Below are 17,075 nucleotides of genomic sequence, written 5' to 3'. Positions count from 1 at the left end.
AGTGGTTTGGTTCCACATCACAACACTCACAGGTACAGAAGAACAACAGCTGTCTCAATACTTACGATACTGACTTCACGGGTGTGCGGTGTGGTCGTGGTGCAGGTCGGTCTGAGGTCGACTCGCTCTCATTAATCCCTCGTGTCAATAACACAGCTGCTTCCTGGAGATAACAACCTTCCTACCTCGTCGTGGTTTCACAGTGTTTGCGAGGCAGATCCTGACCAACCGCTCAGTGTGTTCAGTGTTTGAACCGTCTGAGATGGCAGCTCACCAGCCAATAAAACTATCTTCAGTGAAGAGGGAAGAGATCCACTCTTTTGGACTTCACAGCATATTGAAATTAAACTTTTCCTCAAACGTCCTGCACACAAACACATTCTGCACTTTACACCATACATGTGTTGGACTGTGGTCTCTGTGAGCTGATGGACTGGACTGAAAGGTCTCTAATATTCTCTCCACGAGCTGTGCAGCCGTCCACAGATGCTGATCTTAATCAATATTCGATCTAATAAGACATTTCAGAACAGGAGGGTAGATATTCTTCAAATCTGGGATTTCACTCTAACGATCTAGAAACTGCACTGGAACTGAATTTAAACCTGGAAAATGAGCCTTTTACAAAATATGTGAGAATAGGTGCAGATGTGTGCAGCCTTCATTTCCTTTGAAGTGACAGTGAGCTGAGTCCGGACCACGTCGTCCCCTCTGTGTGGACCCAGCAGGGGAGAGGCTGCATTCAGCGGCTCTATTTGATGAAGCTGTAGAGAAATGACCCGAGGATGAGGGCCAAGATCACACAGCAGCAGAAGATCATCATTTGTTTCTGGAGAACAGGAGAGGTCACAGAGACGGAGAGGAACAGGTGTTAGAGGTCAATCAATCAGTCAGTGAGTCAGTCAATCAACCCATTAGTCCGTCAATCAATGAATTAATTAATATCTCAAACAATCAAGCCATTCCAGTGACCAGGTGGAGAGTTTTTTGGACGGCTGGAGTGTGTTTGAGTCAGTCAGCTGATCTCAGTCTGACTGAGCTGAAGCTGAAGAATAGACTTCCTGTGTCTGGTGTCAGACAGGAAGCTCCAGTGGGGTGTTTGTTTTCACTGTGGTCTCAACAGCTAACCTATCACAGTGGAGTGCCGCTCCTGGTGTGAGGAGGGGCTTGTGGTGACATCACTGCGTTTGGTCAGATGAAAGACGACCACCTCCAGAGCATCACTCAGTGAACAGACTTCCTTTAAAAGAGACGCAGTGACTGCGACCCCAGACCGGACGGGTCGGAGGCCTGTTGGGACTCGGAGCATCACCGCTCCATGTTACGGCTCCGTCAGCCTCCACTTACCCTCCGCGCCTCCTGCTGGAACTTGGCTGCCTTCTTGGTGTCGGCCACCGCCCTCTCTACGAAGCCCACTGATTGGTCCATGTTGCTCTCAATTCTGTCGATCATGCCGCCCTGGAAGGGAGAACATGACGTAACAGCGTGAGAAGGGAGAATACAGACAGACAATCAGAGAGATAACAGTGGCACAAAGAGGTGCTCTGACGGAGCCTCTAACTTCCCGTTCACATGGAAGAGGGAATGAGTTGGGTTGTGTGGACAGACCGGCTGCCTGTGATGAGCTGGTGGCTGCATGGGATCAAATGTCTGATCAGTTCTATGATGTGATGTTCAGTGTGAAGCCCCGACAGAGCTGCAGGAACATGAGTGAAAGACCATCCACTGATCATTACATCAGGTCTCCTCCACAGCTCCTGGATTAGATGTTATAACTGTTATTAGCCTTGTGGTTTATAACAGTACAGATTATTATGTGTCTATAATACTACAGATTACTGTGTTTATAACAGTACAGATTATTATGTGTCTATAATACTACAGATTACTGTGTTTATAATGGTACAGATTATTATGTGTTTATAACAGTTCAGATTATTATGTGTCTGTCATACTACAAATTATTGTGTCTATAACAGTACAGATTAGTATGTCTCTATAACAGTACAGATTATTATGTGTCTATAACAGTGTAGATTATTGTGCCTGTAACAGTACATATTATTATGTGTCTATAACAGTACAGATTATTATGTGTCTATAACAGTGTAGATTATTGTGCCTGTAACAGTACATATTATTATGTGTCTATAACAGTACAGATTATTGTGTCTACAATACTACAGTTTACTGTGTTTATAACAGTACAGATTATGTGTTTATAACAGTAGATTATTATGTGACTCTAATACTACAGATTATTATGTGTCTATAACAGTGTAGATTATTGTATCTGTAACAGTACAGATTATTATATCTCTATAACAGTACAGATTATTATGTGTCTATAACAGTGTAGATTGTTGTGTCTGTAACAGTACATATTATTATGTCTCTATAACAGTACAGATTATTATGTGTCTATAACAGTGTAGATTGTTGTGTCTGTAACAGTACATATTATTATGTCTCTATAACAGTACAGATTATTATGTGTCTATAACAGTGTAGATTATTGTGACTCTAATACTACAGATTATTATGTGTCTATAACAGTGTAGATTGTTGTGTCTGTAACAGTACATATTATTATGTCTCTATAACAGTACAGATTATTATGTGTCTATAACAGTGTAGATTATTGTGACTCTAATACTACATATTATTATGTGTCTGTAACAGTGTAGATTATTGTGTCTGTAACAGTACAGATTATTGTGTCTGTAACAGTACAGATTATTATGTCTCTATAACAGTACATATTATTATGTGTCTATAACAGTGTAGATTGTTGTGTCTGTAACAGTACATACTATTATGTGTCTATAACAGTGTAGATTATTGTGTCTGTAACAGTACAGATTATTATGTGTCTGTAACAGTGTATATTATTGTGTCTGTAACAGTACATATTATTATGTGTCTATAACAGTGTAGATTATTGTGTCTGTAACAGTACAGATTATTATGTGTCTGTAACAGTGTAGATTATTGTGTCTGTAACAGTACATATTATTATGTGTCTGTAACAGTGTAGATTATTGTGTCTGTAACAGTACATATTATTATGTGTCTGTAACAGTGTAGATTATTGTGTCTGTAACAGTACATACTATTATGTGTCTGTAACAGTGTAGATTATTGTGTCTGTAACAGTACATATTATTATGTGTCTATAACAGTGTAGATTATTGTGTCTGTAACAGTACAGATTATTATGTGTCTGTAACAGTGTAGATTATTGTGTCTATAACAGTACAGATTATTATGTGTCTATAACAGTACAGATTATTGTGTCTGTAACAGTACAGATTATTATGTGTCTGTAACAGTGTAGATTATTGTGTCTATAACAGTACATATTATTACGTGTCTGTAACAGTGTAGATTATTGTGTCTGTAACAGTACATATTATTATGTGTCTGTAACAGTGTAGATTATTGTGTCTGTAACAGTACATACTATTACGTGTCTATAACAGTGTAGATTATTGTGTCTGTAACAGTACAGATTATTATGTGTCTGTAACAGTGTAGATTATTGTGTCTGTAACAGTACATATTATTATGTGTCTGTAACAGTGTAGATTATTGTGTCTATAACAGTACATATTATTATGTGTCTGTAACACTGTAGATTATTGTGTCTATAACAGTACATATTATTATGTGTCTGTAACAGTGTAGATTATTGTGTCTGTAACAGTACATATTATTATGTGTCTGTAACAGTGTAGATTATTGTGTCTGTAACAGTACATACTATTACGTGTCTATAACAGTGTAGATTATTGTGTCTGTAACAGTACAGATTATTATGTGTCTGTAACAGTGTAGATTATTGTGTCTGTAACAGTACAGATTATTATGTGTCTGTAACAGTGTATATTATTGTGTCTATAACAGTACAGATTATTGTGTCTATTATTATGTGTCTATAATACTACAAATTATTATGTCTAACAGTACAGATTATTTTGTGTCTATAACTGTACAGATTATTATGTGTCTATAACAGTGTGGATTGTTATGTGACTCTAATACTACAGATTATTATGTGTCTATAACAGCATGGTACTATAAAACTGGGTGGTGGTGTCCATGGAGCTGTAGCACACAGTCATCTGTTTAAAGCTGAATGTGATAGTTTGTTTGTCTGGACTTAAATACCAGAAATTGTAATTTCTGGTGATACGTTTCTGAAAAATCCCACAAAAGTGGATGCCAACTTTTCTTTTAGAAAAAGAAAACAGGAAAAAACAAACCATAATCCTGCCCTTATCTATTTTATCTACTAATAAACTTGAAACGCCCTGGTGTAAAATATTGTAAAATGTTGATGCTACCCTGTTCATGATCTCCAGTTTACTGGGAGAGAGGTGATTTTACATCTTCATACTTATACAGTTTCAAACAGTCTCGCTGTCGTGTGTCGTCGGTGTGTGAGTACCTGGTTCTCAACCAGCATGGCGATATCAACAAACATGTCATGGAGCTCTTTGATGCTGCTTTCCAGCCTCATAATGTCTTTATGACGAGCCTCTATCTCATTCAGGGCCTGCTGGTTGATCTTAGAGTCCATGATCTGCAGAGGGAGGGAAGGAGTGGTGGTGATGAAGAGTGTGCAGAAATACAAAGAGATCACAGCAGCAGAATAATGAGAACCTGCTACAAAGATAAAGAACCGAAGCAGAACTGGGGTTGTAGCAACGTATGCAAATATTCTGAATGTAAATGACTCAATTATGTGGATTTACTGCCCTACAATATAGTTGTGAAGCTTATCATCCATTTTTGTAAAGACTGAGTCGCAGAGGTTTTGATAAAACCCCAAAAATGTCCAAAAAACTCAAGAAATGTCCCAATTTCTAACCCAACAAGAGACTTCAGTCGGACCAAAAGTCCAAACCCAGGGACCTTTAGTTTTCTGTCATGAAGGACGAGGAGAGCAGAAAACTCCCACATTTAAAAATTTGAAAATGTAAAGGTATATGTTGTTGATGAAAAGTTTGAGATGTGGTCGTGTTATTAGTGGATGTGTGTTCACTGTACAGCTTCACACCCTGTCTGTCTCACCCCAGCAGAGAAGACCGCCGCGTTTCCTCCCTCCAGCATCTCTTCCAGCTCCTCGTCAGTTGTCGCTTTCCCCGCTGCGATGGACACACAGGACAACTATGCAGCTGTTTGAAATACATGTCTGTCCATAGCTGACAGACAGGGAGACTGACAGAGACGATAACTCATCAAAGCAACACTTTTTCCTTTAAAATCAAAATCTGCTGTGATGATCAACAGTCAGTTGTACAGTTGTCCCTGACAGCTCGCTCTGACTGTCATCTTAAACATGAATGAGCTTGTTGTCTTCAGCGCCGATATATAGACTCTGGTACAGTGTGGCTCTTATTAGATTTAGTAATAATAGTCACGTCTCAGTCTAAAAAAGCTCCAGATTGCTATAATTAACCTTATACCAATTCAACGGTTCATCAGAAGTTCCTTTTAAGTCTCAGTAATACAGGTCAGAACATTGTATGGTAGAAATCTGTTAATGCTCCCGTTCCAAACTATGAGGGGAAATGGTGACAATAAGTACACAATAGACGATCAGGAATCAATGCTGTGAGCTCACACAACAACAACTGAGAAGATAGGGCCGTATGGAACAGTAACCAGAAGACTAGTTACACCACTACGTTATGTTTGAATAACGACACTATCTGTGACACTGTGTGATTCTCAATGTGATCATATAAAAACTGACTGATGAAACAGCCATGCAGGTAATGACTCACTGATCTCCAGCTGTCGGGCGATTCGTCCTTTGCTCTTGTCTCTGAAGTCCACCTGTGCCTCGTTGTACTTTGTCATCACCTCCACAAACTTCTTGGCCAGAATTGCATGCTGTGTAAAATGAGATGCAGCTGCTCTGTTAACTAACTTTAAAACATGAGGAAAAGTTTCATGTTGGAAACAGGTTCGACCATCATCATGTTTCAGCTTACGAGAAAACATTGCTCATATTTTGGTCAGTGAAGGCAGAAGATGATGTTGTGTGCTGACATTTCACTGTTGTAAACGGTTTTTAGTTTCGTACATGTTTACACACATCCAGAGAGAACGTAGAGCTAACGCTCATTAAAGCAGCGCTGTCCAGGGTGCTTAAACCCTTCAGCACTGTCCAGCACTGTTCCGCGCTGTCCAGGGTGCTGAAAGTCTTTAATACTGTCCAGCATTGTCGAAGGTACTGAAACTACAATACTGTCCAGGTTGCTGAAACTCTTCAGAATTGTCCAGGGTGATGGCCAAACCAACAGCTCATGTTTTGGATCTCTATGCTCTCCCCTCAACCCAACCGGTCGAGGTAGAACATTCTGGAAACTTTTCAGCACTATCCAGGGCACTGAAACTCTTCATCACCGCCAGCACTGTCCAGAGTGCTGAAACTCTTCATCACTGTCCAGAGTGCTGAAACTCTTCATCACTGTCCAGGGTACTAAAAGTATTCAGCACAATCCAGGGTACTGAACGTATTCAGTACTGTCAAAGGTACTGAAACTCATCAGTACTGTCCAGGTTACTGAACAGTAACCCTTACTGAAAGTCTTCCGTACCACCAGTTCTTTACAGCATTGTCCAGGGTATTGGCTGGACAATGCCAGACTATCCTCTTTAGCACTGTCCAGGGCACCGCCAGCATTGTCCAGCACTCGTCAGCACAGTCCAGGGCACTGAAACTCTTCCCCACTGTCCAGGGTATTGACTCCTCTTCAGTACTGTCCAGGGTGCTGGAACTTTTTAGCACTGTCCCGTGCTGTCCAGCACTGTCCAGGGTGCTGAAAAGCCTCAGTGGAACAAATTGTTGTCTATACACTTCCAGAACTTCCAGTTTACTGCATTTAACCGATTTTTAAAGTGATGCATGGTACATCATAAGGCTGTTTTAGAAGACTAGTTGGACAATTAATCAGCACATAAGAACATAGTAGAAAACAGGAGTTTGCATTTCTTCCTGCAGGTAATTTTCCACCTCCTCCGCCTCAAGGGAAAGAAGGAGCAAAGTGTAAGCCACTCATATGTGAGCTGGACTTCTTCACATTTTGCAGTTCAGGTCAAATGAAGCGAATTGTATTTTGTATCATCTGACCTGTGACTTGCGTATCCTGAGGTCGGCTGAGGCCCTCTCATCTGTGTTTGACTCAAGCTGGCGTTCGATACCTGAAACACACAAGAGAGGGAACAGCATTCAGTATACTGTCTGTCTGTCCACATTCACACAACGTAACGCACACTGTAAAGAGAATAGTGTTTTACACCTACATCACAGTCTTTATATCTGGTAGACAAGGGATCACATGATCACTTTTACAACTGAAGTTCACAATCTTTCATATATCAGACATGTTTGCCAGCCTATCTATCTCTACAGACCTGGGCCTACACCGCAGTATAACAGAGCTGAGTCATCTTGCCTCTATGGTGACAACACTTCCTCCCTGTCATTGGTCATACTCTCTTCATCCTGTTTTCTGTCAAAGGTCAAACATGCAAAGAAGGAGAAGAAAGTGAAAAGAACAAATACTGACTCTTGAGTTTGTTTCTCCCGTTGTTGGCTGACTTTTTGATCTCATTGGTGAGGGCTTCAACATTATCCTGCGTCTCTGAAAGTGAGAAAGTATGAGGGAACAGACTTTTGGCAGTATTGAACATTGAACATGGATTTGTGTGTGTCTGTCAGGAAGATTTACTTGGATCAGGTGTGGGCGCCGATAAGATGGAGGAGTAGAGTTTTTTTATTTCTGTGACGCTCTCATCAATCTTGTCAATGCTGGTACGAATATCTTCGATCTGAAGACACACACACACACACACACACACACACACACACACACACACACACACACACACACACACACACACACACTGGTCAGTAAACAAAAACATACAATTTCTTAGAAACGTGCAATGGATGAGATAGAATAGACACAAACCAAATACCTGAGCAAAGAAATCATCCATGAAAGCCTCATTCTCCACGGGAACCTCAATGTCATCGCCTCCAGTATCACTCTTCTGTCAAACACACACACACACACACACACACACACACACACACACACACACACACACACACACACACACACACACACACACACACACATTCAAAAATGAGCCTAAATCCTGAAGTTGAGGATGAAATAAACAAACCTCAACAAAGTGAAATATTTCATTTAAAAAGCCCCCCCCCCCCCCCCCACCAGATGCTCCTTTCTTTCCTGAATGATCCAGTTTGTAATGTTTGAAAGAACACTGCAGCTAACTTTGTGCTACTGTCACGTGAGTCCAGATTAAATGAATGCGCTGCTGTCGTCGGTCCGCCTCCAACGAAACAACGAGTTCATGTCGCTGAAGTACTTTGAGCTTTATGACACGTTCACAACGACTGAACGACGAGCTGGTCTTGGTTGCAGGCCTTCTTAAAAAGTTTATACTCTGAACGCAGAGTTCACGTGTGAAGCTCTGAATCACCTGACGGAGCAGCAGCTCCATCAGACTCCCGGAGCAGGAGCTCCATCAGACTCACGGGGCAGCAGCTCCATCAGACTCACGGAGCAGCAGCTCCATCAGACTCACGGAGCAGCAGCTCCATCAGACTCCCGGAGCAGCAGCTCCATCAGACTCACGGAGCAGCAGCTCCATCAGATTCACGGAGCAGCAGCTCCATCAGACTCCCGGAGCAGCAGCTCCATCAGACTCACGGAGCAGCAGCTCCATCAGACTCACGGAGCAGCAGCTCCATCAGACTCACGGAGCAGCAGCTCCATCAGACTCACGGAGCAGCAGCTCCATCAGACTCACGGGGCAGCAGCTCCATCAGACTCACGGAGCAGCAGCTCCATCAGACTCCCGGAGCAGCAGCTCCATCAGACTCCCGGAGCAGCAGCTCCATCAGACTCCCGGAGCAGCAGCTCCATCAGACTCACGGGGCAGCAGCTCCATCAGACTCACGGGGCAGCAGCTCCATCAGACTCCCGGAGCAGCAGCTCCATCAGACTCACGGGGCAGCAGCTCCATCAGACTCACGGAGCAGGCTGGTCGGCCCGCGCAGGCAACAGGTGCTCCACACGGAACCAGAACCAGACTGCAGCTAACAGAGTTCTCTCACCTCCTTCAGCTGCGCCAGGCGGTCCTTCATCCTCACAGCTTCTTCAGGTCAAAAGCAGCTGAGATAAAGCAAAAAAAGAAAAGAAAGACAGAAAGACAGAAAGACAGAAAGAAAGAAGCTCCCAGTGCGCTCTCTGGTTTACAACCACTAAAATGGCCTCCGGTGGAAAAGATTCGCTCCTTCAGTGAATCCAGCAGATTGGATCAGAGTGGGGAGAAGACAGGTGGAGAAGACAGGTGGAGACGTGAAGCGGAGATCACCTGGAGAGGAATTCAGCGGTGGACGTGAAGAGCATGTCTCGGTTGTTTGCAGGTTCTCTGTGAGACAAGTTGTGGTCAACCTAACCTGAAGTCCCACTAAGCCTCTATCCTCTAAGAGCGGATTAGGACGACAGTGTTCAGGGCGATAAACCTCCCCCTCCACCCCCCTCCACCCCCCTCCACCGGGAGACACCGGGACAAACCTGTCCATAAAGACACACGTCTCATTATTTACTGAATGAAGATATTTCAGTGGGGATGATCAATAAATCTCACATCGTCACATATTAAAGGTTGTTTTGTTGACTTGATTGATTGATTATTATGAATATTATGGTTTTCTTCGGAGATCTAACGCGGTGGTGTAAACGTGTTTTATAGTTCTCTTCAATTCTGATGAGCTGCATTCAAAGACTTTTCATTCATCGTGTCCACAGAGCAGCAGCTGACTTCAGTTTGAACCACAGATGAAACCAGACAAACAGCAGATCTTCATGGACTGACAATCCTGGTTGGACAGAGGGCGGGGCACTTGTAGGTTTGGGGAGGAGCCTGTCAGTAACTGCAGCCTCCAATAGGCTGACGTGCTCTTGAAACAGTCAGTCCACCTCTACATCCATCAGCTTCAGGTCCATCAGATCAGAATCAGGTTCCGGTCCAGTTCCAGGGATCAGAACCTCCTCTGACTGAGTCTGCTCCTCTCCGACCTGCTGAAGTGTGTGATGTCATCATGCTGAGACGCTGCCTGCTGCAGCAGATTCAGATGCTGCAATGCACAAAGAGTCTCCGAGAAGACAAACGTTCATCTGCTGCTGGTGTCAGAGAGATCCGAGCCGCAGAGAACAGACCTCTGAGCTGCTGTGAAGCACGGTGGTGGGAGTATTATGGTCTGTTGCTGCGTCGCTGCCTCGGACTGGGCCGCCTGCAGTCACTGAACAGAATCAGAGGTGGAGAACATCTGCCAACAGAACCAGACTCAGAGATGGAGAACATCTGTTAACACTACCCGAATCAGAGGTGGAGAACATTTGTTTACAGAACCAGAACCAGAGGTCGAGAACATCTGTTAACAGAAACAAACTAAGATGTGGAGAACATCTGTATAAAGAACCAGAACCAGAGATGGAGAACATCTGTATAAAGAACCAGAACCAGAGATGGAGAACATCTGTTTACAGAACTAGTGTCAGGATTCCTGTCTGCTCCTCTGTTTTGTCCCCAATCACCTCTCATGTTTTCTGTCTTTCCCCTGTCTGTTTGTTATCGTGTCCCCATGTGTTCTGTGTCCTCCTCTCCTCACCTCCCGTGGCCACGCCCCTAGCAGCTGCTACCACTCTCCCCAAATCACCACCTGCAGGTGGCTCATTTCCCTGATCACCTCCCAGCAGCCTCGGCCTATAACAGCATAACTAAGGGTTGGTTCAGGTCTACCTGAGCCAGCCCTAACTATAGGCTTTATCAAGAAGGAACGTTTTGAGTCTAATCTTAAAGCTAGAGAGGGTTTCTGCCCTCCAACACAAACTGGGAGCTGGTTCCACAGGGGAGGAGCCTGAAAACTGAAGCTCCGCCTCCCATTCTACTTCTGGAAACTCTAGGAACCACAAGTAGACCAGCGTACTGAGAGAGAAGTGCTCTGCTAGGATTATATGGTTCTATAAGATCTCTAAGATATGATGGAGCCTGGTCATGTAGAGCTTTGTAAGTCATCAAGAGAATTTTAAATTCTATTCTTGATTTAACAGGAAGCCAGTGAAGAGAAGCTAAAACTGGAGAAATATGATCTCTCTTGTTAAATCCCGTCAGTACTCTTGCTGCAGCATTTTGGATCAGTTGCAGGTTTTTAATGAGTAATTTGGACATCCTACGCATCACTTAGGCAGTGATGCAATCAAGTCTGACGCTGCCTGACACAGGTAGCAGAGCGGGGAGTCAACACCGGGCCACCCCTGTGAACCGTGGGGGTCTACCAAAAACCCCGCCAGGCATTTCCTTAGTTTGGTCATGTTATTCAAAGTCTTACAAACAGAGGGTATAGCAGTCAGCCAGGACCGGTCTGTCACTACAGACTCCTTCAATCTGAGACCAAACAAGTGGCGGTCAAAGTCAGGTTTCAGAACATCAGAATGATGATTCCAGGGCGGACCTCACCACCAAGAGGTTGTATGTGAAATAAGTCTCAGGGGATGGAGAGCGTGGCGGAGCTTGTTGGCTGGACATTGAGGCAGTAGCAGGGGACACGGTGTCCCCCTGGTCCCCATGGTGGCTGGAAGCTAGTGGCCCGGCGGCGGTGACCCGTCCGGAGACAGGAACAGGAGGAAAGTCCGTCGTGGCTGCCGGGGCTGGGGACTCTGCCGACGTCGCCTCCTCCTGGGGGGTTCCCAGAAGGACAGGCGAGTTCCCTCAAAACCGGTTCTGGGTTCAACTGGGCACGGTGAGCTCCGGTGGGCCTGATTGGCCAGATACTGGAACAGAGTCATAGTCTCAGGACCCGAGTCTGTGGCCGTTGGGTCCACACATGGTCGGTCCATTCTGTTATGTGGTGTGGCAGGATTGGACCCAAATGCAGACACAAACTCGAGTTAAGGTACAGAACAGTCTTTATTTACTGGTGTCTACGACCCTAATGTCTCTTTTCATCTCTCTCTCCTCTTCCTGAGTCGAGAGGGAAACTCAACCAAACTCTCACCGGGGGGCGGGGCCAGCTGGTGCTCCAGAGGTCCTATGAAGCGCAGGAACAGGTCCTCTGTGTGGTCACAGGGTTGTAGGACAGGACAGACGGCTGGAAGCACTGGCAACAGGCTGCAGGTGAGTGGACGTAGCTGACAGTATGGACCGACACCTCAGGACTGCAGGACCAGGGTTGACATAGTATCGGGAGGTGATTAGTGGGATGAAGAACCGGTGTGTCAACCTGCAGGTGGTGATCAGCTCGATTGTCTGCAGCTGTTTAGGATGATCAGGGGCGTGGCCATGGGAGGTTACTGGAGACAGGAAGTGGAGAGACACAGACCAAAACACAAAGCACATGGCACACCACGATAAACAGGGGAATGACAGCACACCTGAGGAGAGGAGGTCTGGGGAAACAAAGGTCAAAACACAAGGTCACACAGGGATGCTGACAGAATTAAATTCTCATTTATCTTAGAATATGTAGAGAAACCCTCAGGAACATGTTGAAGATTTCAAAACAACTTAGAAATGAACTCGTATTCAGTTAATGAAAAGAAGCAGCAGAAACAGCAGTTGCAGCAGTTGTATGTCCTGTGCACTTTTTAGAACTTCACACAGTCTATAATATTATTAAATCTCCTTTTCTACTGTGGTCTTAGTAAATTCTTGAAGTTGGACTCGTCAGTGTACCTCCAGGTTTCTGCTAAACCTCGGTTAAAAACTCTCAGGTCCAACCCGTGTGTTTGCTACTAAAACCTCTTTTTCACATACACATCAGCCTTTTTAAGTTTTATCCAAATATAGATTCCAAAATATAACTTGTTTAGTCTGAAAATATTTCCAAATTGGTCTGACCCAGAGTGTGTCCTGTAATTTATAGGGTGAGAGAGGTGACAGCAGCCTGCTCAGAGCGGCCTTGAGTGACAGCAGCCTGCTCAGAGCGGCCTTGAGTGACAGCAGCCTGCTCAGAGCGGCCTTGAGTGACAGCAGCCTGCTCAGGAGGGTACGGTCAGTTCCCCACATTCAAGAGACAAAGAAGTGCTCGTTAGATATAGTTCGGCTTATATAAAAACAGTTAGATGTAGTATGTTCGGTTTGTATAAGGACACGGGTAGATACAGTTTTTCCGTTACACATTTCTAAGGCAATATTTAGTAAAAACAATGTTCCCTAGTTTAACGAGGAGTTCACTTCATTTCAAGAACTGGGAAATCTGAAGTTCAGGCTAAAAGAACTAAATTCATCAAATTTCCAATCCCTCCTAAATTTAAAGAATTTCAAAACTTTAAATGAAATTTATCCTTTGAATGAATTCTTTAAAACCAGATTTAAATTTGAGGTAGAGAACTGTCATTTATGCAGCATGAATATAGAAACTACAGAACACCTCTTTTCCTCTTTGTGAACCGATCCAGAGATGATGGAGATCCTGCACGATCGCTTCAAATCCAAATCCATCAATAGAGTTCTTCTCCTTTGAATGTGTACGACGATGATTAACTTAGAAGGACAAACACATTGAATTTCTTGTGAACAACATAATAATCATAACCAAATATACATAAATGTGGATTTGCTTGAACTCACACTTCAAAGCAAATGTAGAAGAAAAGTTCAACAAACCAATGTCACAAAGTTAGTTGCACTTTTGTCTGAATATAATTTAATTGAACCTCTTGTTGTCCTCTTCAGCTGTTGTTTGTTGTTGTTGTTGTTGTTACTTTGGTTTGGTACATATTGACACATCCATTTGTGATCTATATATATTGTGTTGCATTGTAGGAGGTGACCCTGAAGCAGCTGATACTCCACCGACTCATTGTTCTGGACTGTTGTTTTGTATGTTCTCAATAAAGTTTAAAAAAAGAAGGTTTGACAAAGTCTCCCGGTTTTTAATGTCCATAAACAAACCGAAATGTGAATCCAGCTTCTTCTTCTTTGTTGTTGTGTTTCAGGCAGAGAGAGTTTCATCAACAGGAAAATGGGAGTTGACGATGAAGTGAATATTCAGACGTAATTCATCGGTTGATCATAAAGTGTGTCCTCAGCTCCAGACCGGACCTTCAGGGGTTCAACAGGAAATCGGAGCGTTTCGGTGAGCTGCAGGATTTAATGGACGTCACGTGTTTGCTGTTGCAGCTTTTTGTCGTCAACACAAAGCTCTCAGAGAAGAAGTGTGTTTCTGGAGAAGTGCCGAGTGTCACGAAGAAGCTCAGGGGATGAACTGAAAGCTGACGCTGCGGCTCGCGACGTTTATATGACAAAGTGGGTCAAAGTTCAACACGTCTTTCTTTTTTTTGATCATGAAGTAGTTTGTCCCAGTTGTTCACGTGCTGCATGCAACAGTACAGAGTCTGGAAGTGCATCTGAAGTACGAACTAAAAGTAAACAAAGAAACAGGATCCGGTTTATGTAGAGAAACCCTCAGGAACATGAAGATTTCAAAACGACTTAGACATGAACTGTATTAATTAATTATATAACAGATGTTTGAACTGAGGTGTCCACTGGATACGGTGGAGGTGGTGGGAGACAGGAGGATGATGGCTCAGCTGTCATCCCTGATGGACAACACCTCGCACCCCGTGCGGGACACCCTGGCAGCTCTGAGCAGGTCCTTCAGCCCCCGGTTGATTGGAGGAGAGGTTCCGCAGGTCCTTCCTGCTGCTGTCAGGCTGCACAACCAGCTGACCCAGTAGACCACCAGACACAAAAACCTCTGAGCAATATAAATACACTGAACAATACTACAATTATTTTGTCTGTATATCTTTAGTTATATTTAATACAATATAAATACACTGAACAATACTACAATTATTCTGTTTGTATATCTTTAGTTATATTTTGTTATGAGGTGGAGTATAACAGGACCCAAATGCAGGCTCACAGACTCGGGTATCAGTTCAAAATACAGTCTTTATTCCAACAAACAAACAAACAAACAAACAAACAAACAAACAAACAAAAGGTGGCACCTACAGTGTCTATTTCCTTCCAAATCGGGAAGGCAACTCAACCGACTGGTGACTTTGACAGGTAGCTCTGTAGCAGGAGCAGGGGGAACGGGAACGGGATGGACGGGTGACTGCAGTGATCAACAGGCACTCCAGTAACTCGCAGGATCTAGCTGTTGCTGCTAGTAGTGCTAGTTAGTGATGTTACGAGGTGTGCCGACGCTTCGAAGCGTGTGTCGAGTAATGGAGGGGGCGTGTCCTCGAAGCGTGTGTCGAAGCTTGCTTCATTTAGGGGAGGAGCCAAAAATGATGACGTCCGAAGCCTCGCTGCCGGCTGTACCACGTGACTGCTTCGGGAAGTGGTTCAGGTGTTGCCGGGAGGTTTGACGGCAATATAAACCCCTCAGGCTCCATTCAAAATGTGGGTTGTTGGTGGAGAGTTGAGGTCAGTTGAGAGTTTGGATAGTTTGGAGAGTTTAGAGAGAGAGAGAGAGAGAGAGAGAGAGAGAGAGAGAGAGAGAGAGAGAGAGAGATAGTTTGGAGATGTAGGAGAGTGAGGAGAGAAGGAGGTGATAAGATGGAGCCAGCCGGGAAGAGGAGGATTTCCCCTGTGTGTGAACACTTTGATTTAATAACTCCTAATAAGCTAAATCTAACTCTATTTCAGACACATTAGGTTTGCTTATCAAGAACTGTATTTTTCACAGTTTCTTATTTGATTCAAAGGTGAGGTGTTTATTGTGCTCCAAGGAGTTGGGGTACAATAACAACACCTCATCCATGCTGAGGCGTTACCGTGCCTTGCATGAGAATAAGGAGGAAACTGGAGCTTCACCCAGCCAAGGTAAGTCATTACAATATTACAAATGCACCATCACAATTTATCCCTGTTCACTTTTGTTTATTGTGCAAATAAAGACAGGTAACAGACACTGTATTTATTCTCTTTTAACCAGCCACCAGAAAACCAGAGCTGGATGAAGCCCTCGTCTCCATGATAGTGAAGGACACACAGCCCTTCAGTATTGTGGATGATGTTGGATTCAGGGCATTTGTGTCCAAACTGGATCCTAATTATGTCCTCCCTACAAGGCAGGTATGTATGGGTGCATGCATGAAACAAATGAGTACTTTATTGTGTCTCACAGTTCAGCACTATATATTTTTTCCTTGAGGCTCTGAAGGCCATGGTGGAGGCCAAGTATGAGTCAACTCAGGAGAAGGAGAAGGCTAAAGTGGAAAAGGTGGCTGCTGTTAGCCTTACTTCTGACATGTGGACATCCATAAAACCAAAAACTGTTGAGAAACTGTTATTTCTGAATAAAAATGAATAAAATGTCCCCTGTCCTGTACATCATTGTCCAAGTTACACAAGCATATTCAGTCCCCTCTTCCTAGTTCCACAAGCACTTCCACTGTCCTCTGCCTGCTTAAGCCCATGCCATTTTCCTAAAGTGACAGAAAAACATGATTACACAACCTGCCATATCATATGATACTACCATTTTGGGAAAATGTACACACACAGAATACATTCAAAAAATATTTTATTATGCACATATGTGATAATTTATGTACAGAAATTATTTGGTCATACATTTTAGTAATTCATAGTCATTCCCAACAGCCATAACAGACACAAACATTCAATGCATCACATTATGTGGTTCAGATCCAGCTGCCTGTCATTATACACTTGGCCAGTAGGTGGTTTCGTGTTCACATGAAGCTTCGAGTAATGAACCCTTTCTGGAACCAATTGGCTGAAGTGGTTCGATGCCTCATGAGGCTTCATCTCACCATCACTAGTGCTAGTAGTAGTACTAGTGCTACTAGACTAGGCTCTAGTAGTAGTTAGTAGTAGTAGTCATGCACCGACAACCAGAGGAGTGCAGGGGCAGGGTACATATAGTCTGGGGAGGTGATCAGGGAGATGCAGCACACCTGCAGGTGGTGATTAGGGGTGAGTGGCTGCAGCTGCTGGGACTGGTGAGGGGCGTGGCCACAGGAGGTGAGGGGCGT

At 43.8% G+C, this 17,075-nt stretch overlaps 1 protein-coding gene across 1 annotated transcript; it reads right to left on the bottom strand.

Moving 5' to 3' along the window:
- Positions 1-751: 751 nt before the first annotated feature.
- On the bottom strand, positions 752-9,193 carry LOC138614216 (syntaxin-3-like). The gene is made up of 10 exons (XM_069687516.1): positions 9,164-9,193; positions 7,996-8,070; positions 7,746-7,845; positions 7,584-7,658; positions 7,145-7,215; positions 5,793-5,901; positions 5,077-5,150; positions 4,451-4,585; positions 1,348-1,458; positions 752-829 (listed from the first exon to the last, which is right to left on the bottom strand). The coding sequence occupies exons 1-10, from the start codon at positions 9,191-9,193 to the stop codon at positions 752-754; spliced, it is 858 nt and encodes a 285-aa protein (XP_069543617.1).
- Between the last annotated feature and the right edge of the window lie 7,882 nt (positions 9,194-17,075).

This window comes from Brachyistius frenatus, unplaced genomic scaffold (genome assembly GCF_029030835.1).
Source record: "Brachyistius frenatus isolate BFR_SWC_R1_liver_20210118 unplaced genomic scaffold, ASM2903083v1 Contig_469, whole genome shotgun sequence".
NCBI classification, from domain to species: Eukaryota; Metazoa; Chordata; class Actinopteri; family Embiotocidae; genus Brachyistius; species Brachyistius frenatus.
Note: the sequence above shows the minus strand (reverse complement) of the source record. Positions and strands in the feature narration are given on the sequence as shown.

Excerpts from the sequence above, each read along its gene's own strand:
- LOC138614216 (XM_069687516.1), bottom strand. The coding sequence starts at position 9,193 with ATGAAGGACCGCCTGGCGCAGCTGAAGGAG. Across the intron at positions 5,151-5,792 it reads CGCCCGACAGCTGGAGATCA|CGGGGAAAGCGACAACTGAC; the intron begins GTGAGTCATTAC and ends TGTCCATCGCAG. Across the intron at positions 1,459-4,450 it reads CCATGCTGGTTGAGAACCAG|GGCGGCATGATCGACAGAAT; the intron begins GTACTCACACAC and ends TCTCCCTTCCAG.